This window comes from Saccopteryx leptura, chromosome 6 (assembly GCF_036850995.1).
Source record: "Saccopteryx leptura isolate mSacLep1 chromosome 6, mSacLep1_pri_phased_curated, whole genome shotgun sequence".
Classification (NCBI taxonomy): domain Eukaryota; kingdom Metazoa; phylum Chordata; class Mammalia; order Chiroptera; family Emballonuridae; genus Saccopteryx; species Saccopteryx leptura.
The window spans coordinates 24060659-24085644 of NC_089508.1; the positions used below are offsets into that span (position 1 = coordinate 24060659).

General features: G+C 42.2%; 1 protein-coding gene across 1 annotated transcript; it reads left to right on the forward strand.

The window, feature by feature from the left end:
* ALKBH1 (alkB homolog 1, histone H2A dioxygenase) lies at positions 1 to 24986 on the forward strand. Its single transcript, XM_066341632.1, has 6 exons — positions 1 to 183; positions 2401 to 2509; positions 8797 to 8959; positions 17077 to 17167; positions 21303 to 21496; positions 23064 to 24986. The coding sequence occupies exons 1-6, from the start codon at positions 1 to 3 to the stop codon at positions 23491 to 23493; spliced, it is 1170 nt and encodes a 389-aa protein (XP_066197729.1). The 3' UTR covers positions 23494 to 24986.

Here is a 24986-nt window from a genome sequence, read left to right on the forward strand (position 1 = left end):
ATGGGGAAGATGGCGTCTGCGCTGGGTTCTGTGGCTGCGCTGGCGACAGAGCCGGGGGAGGACGCCTTTCGGAAGCTTTTCCGCTTCTACCGGCAGAGCCGCCCCGGGACCGCCGACCTGGGAGGGGTCATCGACTTCTCGGCGGCCCACGCCGCCCGGGGCACTGGGTCCGGGGCCCACAAGGTACAGAGAAAGGAGCGGCGCGCGCCTTCCAGTCGTGTTGCCTCGCTTCTTGAGTGTGCTCACCTCTTTCCGCTTCCAGACCGATTGTAATTAAGCGATCCCCGCCCTCTGTGGGCACGGAATTGAACTGCCCACGAGACCTCACACTTTGGCGATTAAGAGCTCTTTTGCTGGTTTCTCCACGCCATTCGTGGCTGCGCCTTTGGTCAAAAATTGGGAATTGGTGTTTATTCCTTCCATTAACTGTCCACTTGCCTTTCTACTTGGATGTATGTGAAACGTAAACCGTATCCGTAGACGTTAGGGTAGCGTTCTGCAGCTTGCAAAAGCCAGCTACCCGAGTAATCCGGACCTGAGAGAGGAGCGATGTGGTTAAGCTGTTGAGTTTAAAACTGGTGGCCTGTCTTGTCTGCGCCTTCTAGAAAAAAAGACATTGAAAGATTCTGAGTTAATCTCCAAATTGAAAGTAAAGAGCTAACGAATCCAAGCGTCATCCATTATTTCTACCTTTCCCCAGGGAAATGAAGAAAAGTAACATGAGGTGTGGAGGCACATGGGACACAAGGAGAATCACAACTATATAGTGCGATGAATATTTTCTTTACAATTGCTTTAACACTGAGGATATCTGATCCCTTAATTTGCCCTTAGTTTTGTCCACGGATGGCTAGATGAGTCATTCTTTCTAAGCTTAGTTATAGTTCTCAATAAAATTTGAATGCCATGATACCACCATATTTGTCTAGAACTCAGCTTTCTTAAGAAACTTCATTTGTTAGCAGAAATGGCTGAAGTATGCACCCAAGAATAATAACACTAGATTCATGGGAGAGCCTCTCATATCATCAATTCAGTTACTTTTGCCCATAGTTGACCATAATACTTAACATACTTTTAGAATGTGAGGCAGCTGAGAAGGGGACATTGTGTCTAACACATACCTAAAACGTAAGTACTCAATAAATACACTGTTGAGTACATACAAGTATTTAGTTCCCTGGCTCAAAACAGATAGAAAGTAGCAAATAGAGGGAAAAGTTACTATTTTACTATTAAAAGACACTTAATGAGAGCAGTGGAGAAAGTGATAGCAACAGTTTGGCAAGGGAGGCAACAGAGAAACTCTTTATAAAAGCTCAAACTTTGGTTCAAGTTAGCATATGATAGATTAGGTCCCCAAAACTCACTTTGAACGTGTTACTGAATTACAACGTACAGTTAAGTATGGTTCATGTATGAAACCGTCACAAAATGTTTAGAATAAACATTTTATCACCCTCTAGGTACCTGGAAAAGTTAGCTTAGTCATGACTCTCAGGAGAGTTCCAAATAGCCATTTTATTATGCAGACTAATTATGTACCAGGCATTTGTTGGTATATTGTCTGGAAATCTCCACAAGTGGTGAAATTAGTAGGATAAGAGATCATATCTCTTTGGAAGAGAACATTTGATGTATTCTAAGGCAAGCCAGACCCTGAGTTTATTTATGGAAGATTTAAGTTGGTGTTTTGTTTTGTTTTTCCCTAAATGTCCTTACTTTAGTGACTATATTGGATCTCTTCACCAATTTAATGAGCTATTTATAAGATGTTCTGCATGCAAATAAAACTTCATGAGCCCCTGAAATTTAAATTTCTAATTAATCAACAAAGGCAAAAAGTTCTGAGTTTCAGTTTGAAGTTTTATCTAAAAGAGCAAATATTGTACTTTTAGCAAACAGGGTTCCCAGTGTTTTATTGATACATTTTTTTCTGTATGGTTAAGTGCTGTCTTTTCATTCTCCCACCCTCCCTGGTGCTCCTCATCACTATGTTTAAACACCAACTGTATACAAATGCCTCAGAAGCATTGTTATTAGCCCTGACCAAAGTGAACAACATTGTAATGTGATATTCCAATACATCAAACAGCTTTCATGATCAGAGTCCTATAGGAAGTCACAAAGTTGTGGTATAAGAAGAGGTAGTCTTGAAGGCCAAAATCAGCCTGCTTCTCATTATTATCTTAATTTTATACTGCTCTCTAGTGTTTGTTAGTATATCGGTGAGGAAAACTGAGGCTCTAGGAAATTAAGTAACTGACTTATCTAAGTCTTACATGAAGTAAATGGTGGAACTAAGTTTAGGATGCCAGACTTATCTCTCCTAACTTTGCCCATACCAGAAATGTCAAACCTCTATATACTAAGCCCTCTGACTTGTTTCCTTCCTGCTAGGTGGTCAGATCTCAGCTAAGTGTGTCCTCAGTCAGTGACCATGATGCACATAGAGCGGGACTTCAGCCAATCAGCAAGTGGCAGGCTTATGGACTCGAAGGCTATCCTGGTGAGTACAGCTGACCTAGCAGATGAAAGCAGTCATTTGTCTAATTTCAGAAGAGGAGCTTGTAAGCTATTAAACAGACAGAGAAAAAAGGTAAATGCACAGAAATGTTCCACTCCCCGACCCCTCCTATATTCTACCTCATCTAAGATTTTCATTTATTTCTCACTCCCAATGGATAGAGCAGAAATCAGTAGTGCTGCTTATATTGCAGAAAGTGGCACACCAGATACAAATCAAAAACTGGGACATTGATTTTGGGCTCCCTACCACAACTCTCTGAACACCCACCTACTCTGGCTCTGAGAGAGAGAATAATTCATAATGGTCACTGCAGTCACAAAATCCCTAGATTCTCAAATGATATAACTTAAAACGTGTTGCTATCATTAAGATTGAACATTTGAAAAAAAGAATTATAGTTAATGAGATCAAAAGTCCTAATATAATAAAAAATAAAATAAAAAAATATGTAAAAAAATAATAAAATAAAATAAAATAAAAAAGTCCTAATAGACTAACCTAGATTTTTTTTTTTTTTCATATTTTTCTGAAGTTGGAAATGGGGGAGGCAGTCTCCTGCATGTGCCTGACTAGGATCCACCCGGCATGCCCACCAGGGGGTGATGCTCTGCCCATCTGGGGCGCTGCTCTGTTGCAACCAGAGCCATTCCAGCACCCGAGGCAGAGGCCATGGAGCCATCCCCAGCGCCTGGGCCAACCTCCCTACAGTGGAACCTTGGCTGCGGGAGGGGAAGAGAGAGACAGAGAGGAAGGAGAGTAACCTAGAATTTTTTTAAAAGATTTTATTTATTGATTTTACACAAAGAGTAGGAGGGAGGAGCAAGAAGTATCAACTCATAGTTGCTTCACTTTAGTTGTTCATTGATTCCTTGTCATATGTGCCTTCACCGGGCAAGCCCAGGGATTAGAACCAGCGATCTCAGCATTCCAGGTTGATGCTTATCCAGTGCACCACCCCAGGCCAGGCTAGAATTTTTTTTTTTTTTTTTTGTATTTTTCTGAAGCTGGAAACGGGGATAGACAGACAGACTCCCGCATGCGCCCAACCGGGATCAACCTGGCACGCCCCCCAGGGGGCGACGCTCTGCCCACCAGGGGGCGATGCCCAGGGCAGAGGCCAAGGAGCCATCCCCAGCGCCCGTGCCATCCCTGCTCCAATGGAACCTTGGCTGCGGGAGGGGAAGAGAGAGACAGAGAGGAAGGAGAGGGGGAGGGGTGGAGAAGCAGATGGGCGCTTCTCCTGTGTGCCCGGGCCGGGAATTGAACCCGGGACCTCTGCACGCCAGGCCGACGCTCCACCACTGAGCCAAACGGCCAGGGCCTAGAATTTTTTAATTTTAATGATATTGGGTATCTCACTTTACAGATAAGGTAATAATGAAGAGTGGGTAATGTTATTAATATAAAATAATTTAATATTTAAAATATATTTTAGGCCTGACCTGTGGTGGCACAGTGAATAAAGCGTCAATCTGAATGCTGAGGTCACCAGTTGGAAACCCTGGGCTTGCCCAGTCAAGGCACATATGGAACTTGATGCTTCCTGCTCCTCCCGCCTTTCTCTCTCCTCTTTCTCTTTCCTCTCTAAAAAAAAATAAAAAATAAAAAAAATAAAAATAAATTAATTAAAAAATAAAATACATTTTAAATGTATAAAATAATATAGTGTTAATGTTTTAATAAGATTAATAATGAGCCTGACCTGTGGTGGCACAATGGATAAAGTGTCAACCTGGAAATGCTGAGGTCACCGGTTCGAAACCCTGGGCTTGCCTGGTCAAGGCACATATGGGAGTTGATGCTTCCAGCTCCTCCCCAATTTCTCTCTCTGTCTCTCTCTCTCCCTTTCTCTCTCCTCTCTAAAATGAATTAAAATAAATAAATAAATATGAATAAAAAATACTTTTGAAAAAAAAAAGATTAATAATGAACTATTCAGAAAATATGGAAACACTTTGGCCAAATAATCTTACTTCTGTCATCCTGTTTCTTTCTAAAGGACATAAAGTTAACATTGCACTTGTGATTTCAATTATGGATTAAAGCAAGATATAGACCTAAAAAGAAATATTAATTTTTGTTGCCCTAAGTGCCAGGTCTGTGTTCTAGCTCTTAATACAGTCTAGCCGCTAAAGTATTGTTAATAACATGGGAAGGTGTAACAGCTTTAATACTTACATTAAAGGCCTCATGATTTTTGGTTCTGTATTAGAGAACTACAGACTTGAGGGGTTTTTTTGGTTGTTTTTTTTTACAGAGAGAGAGAGATAGATAGATAGGGACAGACAGACAGGAACGGAGAGAGATGAGAAGCATCAATCATTAGTTTTTTGTTGCGACACCTTAGTTGTTCATTGATTACTTTCTCACATGTGCCTTGATCATGGGGCTACAGCAGACCGAGTAACCCCTTGCTCGAGCCAGCGACCTTGGGTCCAAGCTGGTGAGCTTTGCTCAAACCAGATGAGCCCGCGCTTAAGCTGGCGACCTCGGGGTCTCACACCTGGGTCTTCCGCATCCTAGTCCGATGCTCTATCCACTGCACCACCGCCTGGGCAGGCCAGACTTGAGTCTTATGACTGAAGTCACAAAGGAAGCAGTTTAATGATGGTCTTTATATATGAAAGCTTGGCCCTCCATGAGTTTAGATAAATGAGTACATGCTTCACCATCAGTCTCTTAATCTCTTTGTTCTTGAAGGCAGCCCTGGACCTTTCAGATCTAGCTCCTGTTTTCAAGGCCGTGTTTCTGTTACTGTACCTTCTTCCCTAAACAGATTGTCCAGACTATAAAGTTATCAACCCCACTTTGGTTTTCTTTTGTTCAAATTGGTGCACTTGCTTTTTTTTTTTTTTTTTAATTGATTTTTGGAGAGAGGAGAGATAGAGAGAGAGAGATGGGGGAGAGCAGGAAGCATCAACTTGCCTTGACCAGGCAAGCCCAGGGTTTCGAACTGGCGACCTTGGTGTTCCAGGTCAATACTTGATCCATGGTGCCCCCACAGGTCAGGCTGGTGTACTTGCTTTTGAGGGTTTTCTAGGACTTTACATTTAAGCCATATCATTTGAGTGGGTGTCTCTCTGTGTCCTGGGGACTTTATTGTAAGCTGCATTTAATAAAAGTATAATGTCCAAAACATGGGAGATGACAGTCTTCTATTCTGACTTGAATGGAGGGATTGTGTTTAGTTGTGCATTCTGCTTCTTCTGACAGAACCTGGGTACACCACAAGCTGTCCTTACAAGAGCGAGCAGGAAGCTGATGGGTCTGAAGGCCAGAAACTGAATCTAGGAAAGAGTAGACTTAAAGGGGACATGATAAACATGATAGCATCAAACATTTGAAAAGTTGTGCACAGAAGGGATGGAAGGTAGGGCATATTAGTGGTTAAGGCCATGTCCTGGCTCTGTCATCTACTACTGAATGACCTTGGGCAAGTTTCTTAATCTCTCTTGGCTGTAATTCCTTGTATGTAAAATGTGTCAAAATAGTACTCACTTCATGTTAGCTGTAAAGCTAGAAGTATTTACCAAGAATTAAAAACTAATTTTGAAAAAACCCCCACTAATTTTGGCCTGCTCTATGTGTCAGAACTTAAGGCCAATGCTTGAAAATTTAAAAGAGGGAAATTTTAACAACAGTTGTCTGCAATGGACTGCCTGAAAAGTTATTAAATTTCTTGTCTCTATTCAAGCTTGGACTAGATCAGAGGTGTTTTTCCTTTAATCTCGTATTTTGAGGGTCATATAATCTTTATTTCAAAGAATAATGGTAGGCCCTGGCCAGTTGGCTCAGTGGTGAAGTGTTGGCCTGGCATGTGGAAGTCCCGGGTTTGATTCCCGTTGAGGACGCACAGGAGAAGTGACCATCTGCTTCTCCTCTTTCCCCTTCTCTCTCTCTCTCTCTCTCTCTCTCTCTCTCTCTCTCTCTCTCCTTCCCTCCCTTCCTCTCTCCCTTCCTCACTCCCCCCCAGCCATGGGTCAAGGGAAATGGTGTGCCATGGCCTCACCTCAAGCTCTGAAATGGCTCAGGTTACTGAGCAATGGAACAAGCCCCAGATGAGCAGAGCATCACCAAGTGGATCCCAGTGGGGACACATGCTGGAGTCTGTCTCTGCCTCCCCGCCTCTCACTTAATAAAAAAATAATAATAATAATGGATAGTTTATGGTAGATTATTGGGGAATTTTCATATCCTTTTTTTTCCCCCAAAATATTGACAGTCCTGTTGCTCTCCTAGATTAATTGAAGAATTTTACTGATACAGGACATGCGGTAGTGGCCTCCACATTTGTAAGCAAATGTTCTCATTCCTGTCCTTCAGTTTTAGAAGAAGAGTGCCTTCAGTTCCGCCAGCCCCTTCACTTTTGGATCGCCCTTCTTTCGCCTCTTCCAGCTTCCAAGACCTGGCTGTGTTCCTTTCCTCACTCTTACTTTCAACCACTTCTCTGCTAGCTCTTTCTCATCTACGGGCGTGCTTTGGTCTTTTTAAACCATAAAAACCATAAACTCTCCCCTTCTTTCTTTTCTTCTTTCTTTCTTTCTTTATTTCTTTCTCTCTCTTTCTTTTCTCTTCTTCCCTTCCCTCCCCTCCCTTTCCCTCCCCTCCCCTCCCCTCCCCTTCTCCCCTCCCCTCCCCTCCCCTCCCCTTCCCTTTCCCCATCCCCTTCCCCTTTCCCTTCCCCTTTCCTCCTCAGCCTTTGTTTCTTTTCACAGCCAGGCTTTTAAAGGCATTATCTGAGGGCCCTGGCCAGTTGGCTCAGTGGTAGAGCGTCGGCCTGGCATGCAGAAGTCCTGGGTTCAATTCCCGGCCAGGGCACACAGGAGAAGCGCCCATCTGCTTCTCCACCCCTCCCCCTCTCCTTCCTCTCTGTCTCTCTCTTCCCCTCCCGCAGCCAAGGCTCCATTGGAGCAAAGTTGGCCCGGGTGCTGAGGATGGCTCTATGGCCTCTGCCTTAGATGCTAGGGTGGCTCTGGTTGCAACAGAGCAATACCCAGATGGGCAGAGCATCGCCCCCTGGTGGGCGTGCCGGGTGGAACCTGGTCGGGCGCATGCGGGAGTCTGTCTGACTGCCTCTCCATTTCCAACTTCAGAAAAATACAAAAAAAGAAAAAGGCATTATCAGAGGGGAGAGGGTTGGAGGGCTAAGTGGGAAAAGTGAAGGGATTAGGAAAAAAAAAAACGTACATACAGACAACAGCATGGTGAATAAAACACCAGGGGGAGAGGGGGTGGTGGTAGGACAGAAGGAGGGATAGATGGTGATGGGAGCTGACTTGACTTGGGGTGGCAAACACACAGTATTATGGGATTGTACACCTGAAACCTATATAATTTTATTAACCAATGTCACCTGAATAAATTCAATTAAAAATTTAAAAAATAATGTAAAGCATTATCTGTATAACTCTCCTTACTGTCTTATCTCCAGGTACTTCACAAACCACAAAATTTTTCATCTTTTTATCTAATTCTTTTTTTTTAGACAAGTGTTTTTTTTTATTGAATTTATTAGGTGACACTGGTTAACTTTCTATCTTAATTCTCAAGAAAATACATAGTGTGTGTTTGTTGAATGCTGAATTAATCCTTACCGTGCATAGGATTCCAGTTAAATATTGTTATTCCTCTTTTACAAAAGAGAAAAATGAGGTGAAATTACTTTCAAGGTCACAAGGATCTTTTCAACACACACACTGTAGGTATTTGCATCGTACCATACTGAGCAGATGTACGTGTCGTGTTCCTTCCCTGCTATTTTAGTCGGGAGGCAGAAATGACAACAATTATTTTAACTGGTAATTTAAAGAATTGTTAGCTAGAAAATACACAGAATACTGAAAAGGCGAAAAGGGAACACTGAGATCTCAGAGGTAGTAACTGCAGGAAGCAGCCATCACCTCTGTAAATGATGACACCTGGGCAAAATTGGAGGCGTGGTTTTTGGCTGTTTGAATTCTAAAGCTTGCTTTGGGCTAACACAACTGACAGTTGTTGGAGAATAACCCCCAAAACCAAAGATATTTGCAGAGTGGTAGATGTCTGGTGTTCATCAAACTCAACCTTTTATTAACTTGAAAGAACTCTGAAATTGGAAAATAGGAAGAGAACATTTGGGAATGAGTGGAAGTCACTGGAAGCATGAGCAGAAGCAGCTGCAGAGTGAATAGTAAAGTAGAGTAGAAGGAAGTCAGCAGAAGTGACTTATCTGAATAACTGATGGAGAATTTCTCCTCTCCTTTCCTTCCCACCGGTCTTTTTTACAGGGTTTATTTTCATCCCGAATCCCTTCCTCCCGGGGTACCAGTGGCACTGGGTGAAGCAGTGCCTTAAGTTATATTCCCAGAAGCCTAATGTGTGTAACCTGGACAAACACATGACTAAAGAAGAGACCCAGGATCTGTGGGAACAGAGCAAAGAGCTTCTGAGGTAGGTTTTATATATCATAAAATGTTAGTATTCAGCTCAGATCATCACAGATCTTTAAAGGAACTATTCTATAAGAGTGCAGTGAAAGTAACTGACTTCTTTGTTTTTCCCTCATTTCCACACAAATGCAGCACAATTATATTCTTTCCCCTGAAACATTTGGGTAGATGCTTTGACAGTTGTATTAAATCAAGATCCACTTTAAAGATTTGCTCATCATAGCTTAGATATCAAGTTCATCCTCATTAATCACCACATGATCCGTTTTCATTCAGCTTCAGCCCTCTCCTTAAAATGTGTTCCTTTGAAGACGTGTGGTATCCTGATGAACAATAACACTGGAAGCTCTTTCCTTCTCTCCTAGGTGAAGTCAGTTCTCTTAGCTCTATGGTAGGTCAGTTGTTCGTCATGAGAACTGATGTTTGTTCCTTAATATCATTTCAACATTTGTTAATTCCACAAAAATTTTTATTGTGGGTCAGTTGCCGACCAGGCAGGATGCTGAACTTTGGCAATACAGAGATAAGTAGGCCCCTGTCCCTGCACTCAGGGTGCAGAGTCTGTGACAGGGACTCAATATTAACAAGAATGATGATAACAGAGCTCAGCAAGAAAACTGCTGTGGGCCCTGGCCGGTTGGCTCGGTGGTAGAGCGTCGGCCTGGCGTGCAGAAGTCCCAGGTTCGATTCTGGCCAGGGCACACAGGAGAAGTGCCCATCTGCTTCTCCACCCCCCCCCCCCTTCCTCTCTGTCTCTCTTCCCCTCCCGCAGCGAGGCTCCATTGGAGCAAAGATGGCCCGGGCGCTGGAGATGGCTCCTTGGCCTCTGCCCCAGGCGCTAGAGTGGCTCTGGTCGCGACAGAGCGACGCCCCGGAGGGGCAGAGCATCGCCCCCTGGTGGGCGTGCCGGGTGGATCCCGGTCGGGCGCATGCGGGAGTCTGTCTGACTGTCTCTCCCCATTTCCGGCTTCAGAAAAATACAGGGAAAAAAAAAAGAAAACTGCTGTGGGGCCAGAGGAAGAAATAATTCTTGCAGGCAGGAAGGAGGTGTCAAAGAAGAAAAAATGATTTTTTAATTGAGTTCATTATCTTTTTTTTTTTTAAACTCTGTCCATTTGAACTGAGTCTTCAAAAATGATTAGGCATTTGGACAGTAAGAAAAGCAAAACTGCTGTTTTGGGTAGAGAAAGCAGTCTGAGCAAAGAGGTAATATTTAAAACAGTGAGTTCTGTGAGATAGGAGCACAGGATGCATGCATTAGTCTATTTATTCAGTAATTATTTTCTGCTGTGTATCAGGTGCTGTGTTTGAGTGTTGGAGATTCAAAGACAGGTAAGACACAGTTCCTACCCTCTAGGAATTGGTAGATTAGTCAAGGGCAGAAACATAACTATATAATTATATAATTAAATACAGTCAGGCAGGTACAGGGATGGAATTTAGTAGATACGGGAACAGTCATTTAGGTGGCTAGACTGGAGAATGCTTCCTGAAAGTCATGGGTAGAATTGGCAAGAGGTAAAAGAGGAAAGGTAGGTTAGGACTAGACTGGAAAGGGTTTAGTGCTATGTAGAGCACTAAGCTCTAGAGTCTTGATTGCCTGGGTTCAAATCCCAGTTCTACCACTTAAAAGCTATGTCAACTTGAGAAGTTTCTTAACTTTTCTGTGCCACATTATAGTCCTTTCCTCATTTGATAGTGTGAGGATTAAATAAGGTACTATGTGAGAAATCCTTACAATACCTCTTAAAACCATCATACCAGCTGTGTGTGTTCTATTTGGACTTGGTGGCTCTGATGGTGTAGGTTGAGTGAAATTAGTCAGAGATTAGCATTTGTTATTAAACCATCCTGTGTTTTCAAGTAATTGATTTTTTTTTCTTTTGGACAAATGACTCAGTAGAAATTCCAGTTATCTTCTAAGCCAGATGATATTCTTTAATAGACCATCCTATAAACAATGGTGAGATAGGGGTCTCTTTTTCTAATATATTATCAAAAATAAAAAATGTGATACTCCTGCCTTCTGTTGTCAAGGGTTGGAAGAAATTGCTATGCTTAGACTGCTCGGCAGCATTGAGAATTGATTAGGGCCCAAGTTCTCCTTCTGTTACTACGTGATATGTGTTTGTTTCCTCATCTAGGAAACAAAGGGATTGGACTGGATACACCATTCAAGGTAGTTGGATCATGGCCTCCATGCTAGTCCATAGAAGCACGGACGTGCTCAGATTCTTTGTGCAAGCTGTTCCTTCCACCTGCAGAGCTTTTCCTTTAGGTCTTTGGTCTAACATCATTTAATGAGAGATGATTCTCTTGCCATTAATAATAGTCCTCTTTTCCTTCCCTCTTTATCCCCTTGTCCTATGTTTTTTATTCTTCAGTGCAAGGTATTTACCAGTTATTTGTGGTGTTAATTAGTTAATGGATACTTTCTTGTACCTTTTGGATTTTTCAAATGTATTATCTAATCAAAAATAACTTTAGCCTGACTTGTGGTGGCACAGTGAATAAAGCATCGACCTGGAATGCTGAGGTCACCGGTTCGAAACCCTGGGTTTGCCCGGTCAAGGCACATATGCTTCCTGGTCCTCCCCCTGTTCTCTCTCTCTTTCCTCTCTCTCTCTTTCTCCCTCTCTTATAAAAATAAATAAATAAAAGCTAATAAATAAATAATAACTCTAAAGGATAAAATAAGAGGAAATATAAATTTAAATAAAGCAACTTAACCTTGTTTCATAAGCTTATGAAATGGCCCTGTGCCCATTTTTGTATATGCATAAGTTTTTTTTTACTGATATCCTCAGTGTAGAGGCAGAAATAGTCCTTTCCTCTTTCTACTCCTTTAAGACTTATGGTGCTATTATAGCATTGTTTTGTGCTTTGTTTTGTTTTTTATCATAAGCAACTTTGGACTTTTTCTGTCTGAGTACCTTTGCTTTCATAGGGTTCACTAACATCCCTTGAGGAAGGAAAGAAAATACCAATGCTTAATTATGATACCCAGACTACGCATTGCACAGAGAGTGGACAAGCAGGACAGGAGTTCATTTCCACTAGCTAGAGTATGACTGGAAGCAGTGCTACAGAATATGACTGCTGAGAGAAATGCCAGCACTTGTATGTATAAAGCACCTCCCCCTGACAGAAGGCGAGCTCACGGCTGTGTAGACACAGGCACGGGGGGCCGGTGCCCAGCCCGCCCCGTGCTAGTGCCCAGGGCCTGGAGGAGAGCACGCTGCTGTTTGCAGTGAGAACCAGTAATTAGGGTCACACTTGCTTGAAAACATTCTTTTGGCTTGGCCTGCAGTGGCATAGACCTGGAATCCTGAGGTCACCAGTTCAAAACCCTGGGCTTGCCCAGTCAAGGCACATATGACAACCAATCAATGAATAGCTAAAGTGAAGCAACTAAGAGTTGATACTTCTTATCCCCCCCCCCTTCTCTGTAAAATCAATAAATAAAATATTTAAGAAAGAAAAAACATTCTTTTGGATCATTAGATAAAGATTTCAAATTAGGTTAGGTGCCAGCATATTCCCTGTATTCCTAAGGGTGGATCTGGCTGCTCTGTGAGCCCTGAGCCTTCTTGGCCTCTTTATGGACAAGCCAGATTTAAAAAGAGAACAGCTCACCCTCCCCCTTCGTTAATTTCTCAGTATTTTTGTTTGGAAATGGTCTGGGAGGTTGTTATACTTGGTTTTGGCCTTGTTCAGGGGTGAATTTTGGGGAATCTTTGTTATCCAAGAGCCCATGGGGCCCAGAAGCATCTGTAAGGTAGTGCTCAGACGAGACATGTCTGGTGTTGGCCAGTTCGCTCTCACATCTGAAAGGCAAATGTTAAAACACTTACTGCTGCTTTCCTTCCAGAAATTTTGTACAAAGGCAAGAAGTGAAATTGAGTTCTTAGAAGAGGATGTGAAATGACAGGGTGGAATCTTATACCTACGTGGTTTAACACATTACACAAAGGTGCATCCTATAAGTTCTCCTTAAAATGTCACAGACACTGAATGATCACAATTTTCTTTCACTAAGCAAGTCCTTAAGCTTTGTTTTTCCTTTTTGTTGTGAGGACTAGGTTTAATGCTCTTGAAAATAAGGCTTTTCTCTGAATTCTTTTATATCCTTGGACCAGTCCCTGTATTTAAGGCAAAGCCCAAAGCCTTTCTTTTTTTTTTTTTTGGTATTTTTCTGAAGTTGGAAACGGGGAGGCAGTCAGACTGACTCCCGCATGCGCCCGACCGGGATCCACCTGGCATGCCCACCAGGGGGCGATGCTCTGTTGCAACCAGGGCCATTCTAGTGCCTGAGGCAGAGGCCATAGAGCCATCCCCAGCGCCTGGGCCAACTTTGCTCCAATGGAGCCTTGGCTGCGGGAGGGGAAGAGAGAGACAGAGAGGAAGGAGGGGGGGTGGAGAAGCAGATGGACGCTTCTCCTGTGTGCCCTGGCCGGGAATCAAACCTGGGATTTCTGCACGCCAGGCCAACCGGCGAGGGCCCCAAAGCCTTTCTTATAGTGATACAGGTAAGGTAGAAAAAAGATGTTCTTTTTGTTTTTTAAAAAGGTAACTAAATTTTAAAAGGCATATTATGGCCCTGACCAGTTGTCTCAGTGGTAGAGCATCAGCCCAGCATGTAGATGTCCCAGTTTGATTCCCAGTCAGGGCATGAGAGATGACCGTCTGCTTCTCCACCCCTCCACTTCTCTCTCTCTCTCTCTCTCTCTCTCTCTCTCTCTCTTTCTCTTTGTCTCTCTCTTTCTCATAGACATGGCTCAATTGGCTCGAGGGAGTTGGCCTTGGGTGCTGAGGATGACTCCATGGCCTCTGCCTCAGGCGCCAAAAAATGGCTCACACTCAAGCCAGCAACCCCACGCTCAAGCGACATCCTCAGGGTTTTGGATGTGGGTCCTCAGTGTCCCAGGTTGACACTCTATCCACTGCACCACCACCAGGTCAGAGAGTGTAATCAATTTTAAACAGCAATGGTTCTTGAACACCAAAATATTATTAATTATGTAAATTATATAGAAAAAGATAAACTAAATAAAATGATTAGGCCTACCCTTCTTGTATTTTTAGATATTTATTTATTTATTTATTTATTTTTCTTTCATTTTTCTGAAGCTGGAAACAGGGAGAGACAGTCAGACAGACTCCCGCATGCGCCCGACCGGGATCCACCCGGCACGCCCACCAGGGGCGGTGCTCTGCCCCCCAGGGGGGGATGCTCTGCCCATCCTGGGCGTCGCCATATTGCGACCAGAGCCACTCTAGCGCCTGAGGCAGAGGCCACAGAGCCATGCCCAGCGCCCGGGCCATCTTTGCTCCAATGGAGCCTTGACTGCGGGAGGGGAAGAGAGAGATAGAGAGGAAAGCGCGGCGGAGGGGTGGAGAAGCAAATGGGCGCTTCTCCTGTGTGCCCTGGCCGGGAATCGAACCCGGGTCCTCCGCACACTAGGCCGACGCTCTACCGCTGAGCCAACCGGCCAGGGCGTATTTTTAGATATTTAGAAGTAAATTAAACAAGCTTCCTCTTTAGAAAAAGCAGTTAATCCCATAGATTTGATCAGATAAGCTATTAATGGCCAAAAGGGCAACTATTGTATAGAAATTGCCTGTGCTTTGGACAAGTGTCAGAAACCAAATTGCAGTGGTCCTTCATAGTTAGCTAAGCCTCATTTTTTTCAGCTTTGCTATATAGGTTCAAAGAAATTATGTTAACCCAGTTTTTGATTTATACTATGTTTTGCCAAACTTGCCCCAACCTGCAATTCCAGGAAGCCACCATCATTATAGACATAGTGTTAGCTGTGATTAATTGTGCACCACTTTTAGCAAACTAAATTGGATGTGTTCTGTTAGCCAAACTTCAATTACCCATGGTGCTCTTGGTTCCATTTGCTGTGGACAGGTGAAAACACTTCTGTTGCCATTCTTGTTTTATCATCATTGAGATGCTGGACACTTGTCATTTAAAACTGATCCCATTTAGCAGAGGATTTAGAACCAAGGATGAGAAATTAGAAATGCTATCATGTTTTGTAGTATTATTATACTCTCGGTCAACTCATTTATCTGTTCTAATTTCCCCTATCAAGATCTTGGCTAACAGCTTATACCAGTGGTTCTCAAACTTTTTTAAGTCGGGGCACATTTAAAATCCTACAAATGTAGGCACACTATATACAAATTTCTGAGAAATATGTTATAATAATTAAGTCAGATATTAAAGAAAAAAATATAAAGTCCAAGTGTGCTTTTATGGTAATTAAACAAAATAAATATGACAAAATTAAATTTATTCTGACATTAAAAAACATTTTTATGTTACATTTTTTGAGTTATGCTTTTTAGAATTCATAAAAAAGAGGGGTTAAGGCCCTGGCCGGTTGGCTCAGTGGTAGAGTGTCAGCCTGGCGTGCAGGAGTCCCGAGTTCAATTCCCGGCCAAGGCACACAGGAGAAGCACCCATCTGCTTCTCCACCCCTCCCCCTCTCCTTCCTCTCTGTCTCTCTCTTTCCCTCCCGCAGCCAAGGCTCCATTGGAGCAAAGATGGCCCGGGCGCTGGGGATGGCTCCATGGCCTCTGCCTCAGGCGCTAGACTGGCTCTGGTCGCAACAGAGCGACGCCCCAGATGGGCAGAGCATAGCCCCCTGGCGGGCATGCCGGGTGAATCCCGGTCAGGCGCATGCAGGAGTCTGTCTGACTGCCTCCCCGTTTGCAGCTTCAGAAAAATACAAAAAAAAAAAAAAAAAAAAGAGAGGGGTTAAAAAATTTAAAAATGACAAAAAAGTTATCTTTCTATATATAGATACATTCTTAGTAAGATTTAGTAAATTCGGCAGGTACCTGCGTGAATGTGTTAAGTTTTTTTATTCTTGTGTTTATGAGAAACATGAGCCTGATGTGTCCTAGCGATTTCTTCAATGTTTGGGCATATCTTTGAAAGGCAAACTCTCATTTCCTTGTCAATACATTGAAGAATTCCTCTCTTTTTACTCTTAATTGTGTTGAGGGTAAAAAATTCTAATTCACATTAATAGGATGTTGAAAATTGTAGTAAAATGTTCAAAGCTTTATAGATATTGCCACATATTCTTTTATAGAAATCCAAAAGGCTTCAAGAGACAATTCCTTATGTTTAATCATCAATCCATGATCAGTGGGTATAGCTGCCAGTTCTTCTTCATCTGTTAATGTTAAACCAAAATCACTTGAAGCTTCCATGAATGGGTTTCTAATCCAATCGTATTGTTCAGTGTTAAGTGATGGAAAATGCTATAAATTAAATTCTGCCATCAGCCTTCAAGTCAAATTTTATTTACACTTAACTTTTGCTCACTTCCAGAATAGGACTCTTCAATATCATACTTCTTTTTGAGAAATCTATCCATTTTATTTGGGTGTATTTATCTAAAAATAATATAATGATGTGTTTGTAATAATGATGTGTTAACAAAAAGAGCAGTATTTCCATAATGAAATGGTATATAATAAAGTAACTATATTTATTTTTATGTCTGGCACATGCCGCGAACCAGCGCAGCTAGTAATTCCAGGTCCTGAGTGGGAATAGTGCGGAATTAAGAAAATACAGGGTCAGGAGGGCCCTGTAATTGCTGCTGGCAAGAACAAAGCACACCCAAACCCGCATCTTGCTTTATTTATAGGGCAAAGTGAGGCCATTAGCAAATCTTAACTTTACACCAAACAAAGGATAGAAGAAACTTATCTCCAGTCTTTCTGGGGAACATGGGGGGGGGGGGGTAGTGTAAACAATCCAGCACCACAGCTTAACAGCCTTTTGCAACCTAATCAGGCAAGTGAGGTGGGGGTTGGGCAGACTATCAGCTTACAGCCAATTCCCCACACCTCTGTCCCCTAAAAATCTAAACTCCAGAAACCCTGTTGGTTTTTTGGTCCCCAACAAGCACATATTTCTCTGGAATACCATAGGGCGCACCTGGAAATCTTCTAGGGCACACACTTTGAGAACCAGTGGCTTACACCATGGAATACCAAATTTAGACTCCAGGGTCCATAGGAACAGGATGTTGCTGTCATTTCAGATTAAAAAAAAAAAAGATCCTCTTTTGTCTCTAATCTTTACAGACATAAAGAAGTGAATCAACGGAGACGGCGAAGCTTACTAGAGAAACTGCGGTGGGTGACTCTAGGCTACCATTATAACTGGGACAGTAAGGTATTTACATTTTCTTGCTAATTTCATTGTTTTCCATGTTTATGCTTCTTAGGCTCACATAGTGGGTTTTTTTCCTGGTCAAGCTTACAATGTATTATCCATTTGTGGAAGGATCTTTTTTATTTGTTTTCTCTTAAAATTCCCTTGATACAGAATCTCAAGAGGCATGGATAATTTATCAAGAGAAAATTTCAACCCTGGCCAGTTGGCTCAGCGGTGGAACGTTGGCCCAGTGTGTGGAGGTCCCGGGTTCAATCCCGGGTCAGGGCACACAGGAGAGGCGCCCATCTGCTTCTCCTTTCACTCTGTCTCTCTTTCCCTCCCCTTCAGCCAGGGCTCCATTGGAGTGGGGTTGGCCCAGGCTCTGAGGATAGCTCCATGGCCTCCACCTCAGGCACTAGAATGGCTCCAGCCCTAGCGGAGCGATGCCCCAGATGGGCAGAGCATTGCCCCCTGGTGGGCATGCCAGGTGGATCCCAGTCAGGCACATGCGGGAGTCTGTTTGACTGCCTCCCAACTTCTGGCTTCAGAAAAATACAAAAAATAAAAGAGAAAATTTCTTCTTCATATACCCTTATGTTATATTATTTTATCATAAGTCATCAGGGGCCCTGGCCAGTGGCTCAATGGATAGAGCAGGGGTCCCCTAACTTTTTACACAGGGAGCCGGTTCACCGTCCCTCAGACCATTGGAGGGCCTGACTATAAAAAAAACTATGAACAAATCCCTATGCACACTGCACATATCTTATTTTAAAGTAAAAAACAAAACGGAAACAAATACAATATTTAAAATAAAGAACAAGTAAATTTAAATCAACAAACTGACCAGTATTTCAATGGGAACAATGCTCCTCTCACTGACCATCAATGAAAGAGGTGCCCCTTCTGGAAGTGCGGCGGGGGCCGGATAAATGGCCTCAGGGGGCCGCATGTGGCCCGCGGGCCGTAGTTTGGGGACCCCTGGGATAGAGCATTGGCCTGGCATATGGACATCCTGATTCGATTCCTGGTCAGAGCACACAGGAGAAACGACCATCAGCTTCTCTCCTCCTTGCTATCTCCCTTCACTCTATCTTCCCCTCCTGCAGCCAGTGGCTTGATTGGTTTGAGCATCAACCCTGGGTGCTGAGGATAGCTCTGTTGGTCCAAGTGCATCAGCCTCATGCACTGAAAATAGCTCAGTACTCGAGCATTGGCCCCAGACAGGTTTGCTGGGTAGATCCTGGTTGGGGTGTGTGTGGGAGTCTGCCTCACTAACTCCTCTCCTCCCACCAAAAAAATAAATAAAATCATCAGTGCTTTCTCTAAGTAGGTTTCAGGGATACAGATTTTTGTATACTGCATTCAAGAGCAGTTGTCAGTTATGATCTTGATTTCCATAGTGATTGTTGAGCATTTATTTTCTATAATATCTGCCTGGAGTAAAAGCAGATCCATATACTTCTGGTGTTCTCATCAGTTCATTAAAGGACTTTCAGAATATAAATACCTCTGACTGCTATATGAGCAGGGCAGAGATTGGAAAGAATGTCCTAAAGTTAACAAAGGTCGGTGTGTGTGGGTGTGTGTTGTTTTTTATTTCCTGGCCTCTGTGCTTCAGAGAATGGCTCCTTTATCACTGACAGTGCAGTGCCTCTTTTTTTTTTTTTCTTTTTAGTGAGAGAAACAGAAAGACAAACAGGAAGGGAGAGAGATGAGAAGCATCAGTATGTAGTTTCATCACTTTAGTTGTTCACTCATTGCTTCTCATATGAGCCTTGACTGGGCAGGGCTTCAGCTGAGCCGGTGACCCCATGCTCAAGCTACTGAGCCAACCTGGGTACTCAGCTTCCCAGGTTGACGCTCTAGCCACTGTGCCACCACTGGTCACACGGCCTCGTGTCTTTATGAGATATTTACCACCAAGTAAAAGGACTAATTCTTAGAGTAAACGGAATAAAACAGAGTAGAATAGAGTAGACCATCTTGCTTCTGACCAATCACTTTCTATAAGTTCTATAGTTTTAGTCAACACAGCTTATTAACAAGTATATTAACTGATTAAAATAATGATGTGTTACCCAAAAATATTGATGATAAATTCTTATTTTCAGTGGTACTGATTTGATGGAAAACTAGGTATCTGCATTTGGGTAAATGGCCATGTGATTTTCTTCAGGTTAGACAGCCTAAGTTTGACTTATGCCTTCGATAAGGATCATACCCTCAGAATCTCAAGGCAAGCCTCGTTTGCTGAGAAAAATGTAAAGTGAAAATTATAAAAAGCTCTGAGTGATCAGAGAATTGTGAAAGAGAATTAAGAAGGGAGAGCAGTGCATAGACAGCTTGGAAAGGGTTCAAAGCCCAAAAAAGTAATTATTTTATTAGAGCAGAGGTGATGTAATGTTAGAATCGCAGCTTTGAGTGGTTTGATTTCTGAAACTTAAAATAGTAGAGAAAACCTGAAAGTTCTCTAACTGCACCCTTAGTTTTGAGGAGTTAAATAGGAACTCTTTTTATTTGCATTCAGAAAGAAGAGAGGGAAAAAAATGAGGAGATTTCAACTGAAGAGAATGGCCATAAAAGACTTCTTACAGAAATCTTTCTGAATCTGAAATTAATGCTCGCTTCTGGTCAAAGTAAATATACAATACATGATCTCCAGTGCTGTGAATCTGTTGCCCCAGCTAGAATGTTTCATGACACTAGAGGAGAAGTGAGACAAGTGTTGTTGATTTGCTAGTCGGATTTGAGGTTGATTGAGCGAGGGGAGAAGTGAGTGCGCACAAGGCTAAGAAGAGCGTCAGGCTGCTGCAGGGTTACGGAGCAGAACACCTCTCCAGGTCATCTACAGAGCAGGTTGCGGCCTGTCACTCTCGTCCAGTATATGGGTTTTGTAGAGAGTGAATGCTCTGGCCTTCGATACACACATGTATTTATATTTTTTTTTTCTTTTAATGAGAAAAAGGACATTTTTTATTCTTAAATGCTAAAAATAGAGGCAGTCAGTGAAATAAGTACTAAAAAATCACTTCCAATGTAAGTTCCTGACGTGATCATGTAATAAGTCAGTTTCATTTCAGATGTTCTGAACATGTAATCCCATCAGATTGACCAGTGAAATCAGCACTAAACCATGTTGTTGGCCGAGGGGTCCAAAACCAAACTGGCAATAGTGGTATTTTCTTTTTTTTTCCCCTTTTTCTCTTTTTATTTTTTTTAAGACTTTATTTATTCATTTTAGGGGTGGGGGGCAGAAAGTATCAACTCCCATATGTGCATTGACCAGGCAAGCCCAGGGTTTTGAACCATTGACCTCAGCATTCCAGGTCAACGCTTTATCCACCACAGGTCAGGCTCTTTCTTAATTTTTTTACTTATTGATTTTCCTGAGAGAGAGACAGAGAGAGGAACCACAATCTGTTCCTGTGTGTGTTCCCTGACTGAGGACAGAACCGGCATCCTCTGTGCTTCAGGATGATGCTCTCACCAAGTGGGCTACCTAGCCAGCGCAGCAATAGTATTAGAGTTGCCTTTTGTAAAAAATAAAATACGTAAACTTTGTATTTTAGGATAGTTTTAGATTAACAGAAAAGTTGAAATGTAGAATATACCCTATACTTAGTTCTCACTGTTATTAACGTCTCACATTACTATGGTACCTTTGTCTCAGTTAGTGAGCCAATCGTAATACAGTCTTATAATAGTGAAGTCAGTACTTCATTCATTCTAATTTTCTTAGTTTTTAACTGTCCTTTTTCTGTTTCAGGATACCACATTACATGTTGTCACTATGTTTCTTTAGATACCTCTTAGCAGTAGCAGTTTTTAGTTACCTTTTTACCCTAAGAGATTAAAGTATACTAGAGAGGTTGTAGAAATAGCTTCATGTGTAGACTCCCCGCAGAGTCAGTTTGTCCTTATTTATCATTGCATAACAGTGTCTGCCGTATCATAGGTGCTCAGCATTTAGAATGGCTCGTGATTAGGTCATTGGATGCCTCAAAAAAAGGGTGACTAAATCATGCTATGCTAATATTATTAGCTTGATGTAAGCAAGATGACTTTTAAGTGGTAATTAATCTTGCACCGCAGTTTTCTGTTTTCCTGAGATCATTGTTTATTTTTCTTATTTTCCCTGCTCTTATTAAAGAAATACTCAGCAGATCATTACACACCTTTCCCTTCTGACCTGGCTTTCCTCTCAGAGCAAGTAGCTGCTGCCTGTGGATTTCAGAGTTTCCGAGCTGAAGCAGGTATCCTGAATTACTACCGGTTAGATTCGACGCTGGGAATTCACGTAGACAGATCCGAGCTCGATCACTCCAAACCCCTGCTGTCATTCAGGTAACTTAGTTCTAGGGGTTTGGGATTACTTTTTATCACCTCATTCCATTTTCTAAAGCATTTTTAAACTCAACTGAAAAACATTAAACTCTAAAAAAAGTGGCTGGACTCTAATCTTTCACTTCTGGACATTTGGACAGTGTATCATAGGCAGAATTAGTCCTTGAAAAGTAGTGACCGAATTACAATTGATATTTCTGTTTAAGATGCATGGATTCTCCCTTTTGTAATGAGAGTTACTGTCAGTGTCTCTGGAATAGGCAAGTGGAAGGCCATACAGCGAAGTAAGTGTCTGCTTGGGAATAGAAGGTACTGCAGCTGTGTCTGACAAGGAAAGTGCCTGAACAGAATCTTGTATTATTACCTTACTTTAAAATGAACAAGTATGTTAAATACAGTAAAGAGCTTAAATACAATAGTCCCCTCTTATCCACAGGGGATACCTGAAACCACAGAAAATAGTGAACTTGCATATACTATGATAAAGTCAATTTATAAAACAATTATAACAATATTATTGTAATCAAAGTTATGTGCCTGTGATCACTAGTTTCAAGGGGTCCCTTGCTGAAGTCTTTGTACAGGCTCAGTGCTTTTTGGCACAATGCGCTGCTGTCAGTTGGAACGTATTTTGTTTGTCTTCCACCAATTTCATGCCCTTTCCATCTTAACTTAGCACTTATCATGCACAGTGGCTGTAACTTTTGCAGTTTGAGGTACAACAACAAAACCAGCACAAATGTCTTTTTTCTTCTTCACAAGTTCATAGATAGCAGATTCGTTCTGACTGTATACCTTAGCAACCTCAGTATCCATATTGTCATCTTTCCTTATTAATTAAGTCAAGAACATTCACCTTTCACTTAAAGGAACCACTCTACGGCTTCCCTTTGGCGTATCTGAATTACCAGCATCACTATTCTTACACTTGGGGCTGTTATTAAGTAAACTAAAGGTGATTGAACACAAGCACTTAGATTTGATAACTGAGGCAGCTACTACTAAGTGACTAATGCACGGGGAGTGTACACAGCATGGGTTTGCTGAACAAAGGGACAAGTCATGTCCAGGCTAGACGGAGCAGGATGCTAAGAGATCCCATCACTACTCAGAACAGCACAATTTAAAACTTATGAATTGTTTATTGAATATTTTATTTCTGGACTTATTAGTTCTATTTAATATATTTGGACCACAGTTGACCGTGGATAACAAACTGCAGAAAGAGAAACCATGGATAAAGGGAGACTTATTATAGTTTTCTTGAAAGACTTAAATATGCATCAGTAAAACATATATGGGTATTATTAAAACTAAATTCTTATTTGGCTATTTAACTGCTTCAGATTTTATTTTGCCACAGTCCTGTGGGCAGTGGTAAGTTTAAGTAACAGATCGTGAGTTGGTCACTCACAGACAAAAGCCAAGAGAGAAGCATCTTAGCCCAGTTAGAAAGGAAGGTTTGGGAGCAAACAGAAATTAGGAAATCATGCAGTTTATTATCAGTAACCTTGCCAACCATGACAGTAACAGTCTTCTGTTGTTCTGTTTACTTGTACTTTTGTAGCTTCGGACAGTCTGCCGTCTTTCTCCTGGGTGGTCTCACAAGAGACGAAGCCCCCACAGCCATGTTTATGCACAGCGGTGACATCATGGTAATGTCAGGTTTCAGTCGCCTGTTGAACCATGCCGTTCCGAAGGTCCTTCCCAGTTCCGAGGGGGATAGCCTGCCTTGTTGCCTAGAAAGTCCTCCGCCAGCTGTCCTCGTCAGAGACTCGGTCGTTGAGTGCTGTTCCGTGGAGGACTGGCAGGTGTGCGCCAGCTACCTGAAAACTGCTCGTGTCAACATGACCATCCGACAAGTCCTGGCCACAGACCAAGACTTCCCTTCGGAACCCACAGAGGAGAATAAAAGAGGCGTCGCCACAGAAGGTTTCTGCCATCTGGATGATGAGACTAGCCAAGTAAAACGAGCTAGGTTAAACCTGGACAGCTGAGACTTAGCCCCTTCTTCTACTTAGAAGAGGCAGGTCTTAGAGCAAGTGCCTGTGCTGTTTTGTATTGTCATTGTCTTGAGCACCAAGGCAAGACAAAAACAGGGAAAACTCATCATGGATCACACTGTTTGTTGCCTTGGAACCCATTCTGAAGATTATACTGGTAAAGACTATCTGACTTGTCACGTCCATTGCCTAACCAGGACTGGACCGGACAGGTGTTTGCCATGGTCTCGGCCTGCTTAGGCAGATATGTGTGTGAGAAGTCCCAGGAGATACAACACTCCACAACAGCCTTCCCAGCCTCGGCCGTGACCTCTGAGGGAGATGGAAGGCAATTTTCATGTCTGCGAAGCCTGTAACTACTTTAGATTTTATTAATGGGAAACATAATAGCCCTCCCACCACCCCATTAGTGATTTTGTGATAAAGTTGTAGTTCCATGAACCAACCATTAGTCTCACTTATTCATTCTTCCAATTAGCATCAAATCTTTTGATCTTGGCTTCCATCTTTTCTGGCCTTCACAGAAGATTCCTATACACATTAAGACAATGGAAATGGAAATCTCATCCCCTAGGAAAGAAATTAATCACAGCCATCTCTCCTGCCTAAAAGGTAAATATTTATAAACCCAAGGAAAGGGAATGGTAGTTTCTCCAGATGCTTTTTGTCTCTAAACTCTTGCTCATGGCTTTTTAATGCAGTTTTAATTGTTGGACTAAAGTCAGAAGGATGTTTTGTAACTGTTTTCTCCATGAATAAACTTACTCAGTTTTAAATGAAAGATCTGTATATCATCTTTCGGGGTCAGTGTATCTGAGATTAGTTTTTTCCTATTTCTTCTTGCTGTCTTGTTCTTGCAGTTGAAGTCCTCTAGCTGTGCCTGCCCTACACCATCCAGGTCTGCCCTAAGTATTTTTTGTGGTCGTCTCCGAGGAGAGAATATTCCAGTCATTGCTGTCTTTTTTGATTGTGGATAGCTTGGAAAACCCATGAAGCATCGAATTTCAATCTTTATTTCCCCACCGCCCCCTCCAGTTTAACTCACTATACCCTGAGCTAGGTTCCTCTACATTTCTCTGGACCTCAGTTTCCTCATTCATAAAATGAAGATAATACCTACTGCCATCATCCTACAGTGACATTGGTATTTCAAATAAAGGGAATTTAGTGCTCCTTTCTGGAAATGTCATGTGCCAGTATTTTATTTCTTTGGACTCTTAGAAACATTCTGGCTTACTTGTATGGGTAACTACCTGGAAGCCACTTTGATAACTGCTGCTTGCAACATGATTTGCTGAATTTTCATTTTTCTGCCTTTCTTTTTTCTTATGAACATTGAATATTGAGTTCATATTGTAATCCTTGTTAGGTTTTTTTATTTTTTTTAAGGAATAAAAAATAGAGTCAATCTTATGTGTAACTAAGTTCTAAAATTAGTACATTAGCCTGACCTGTGGTGGCACAGTGGATAAAGCGTTGACCTGGAG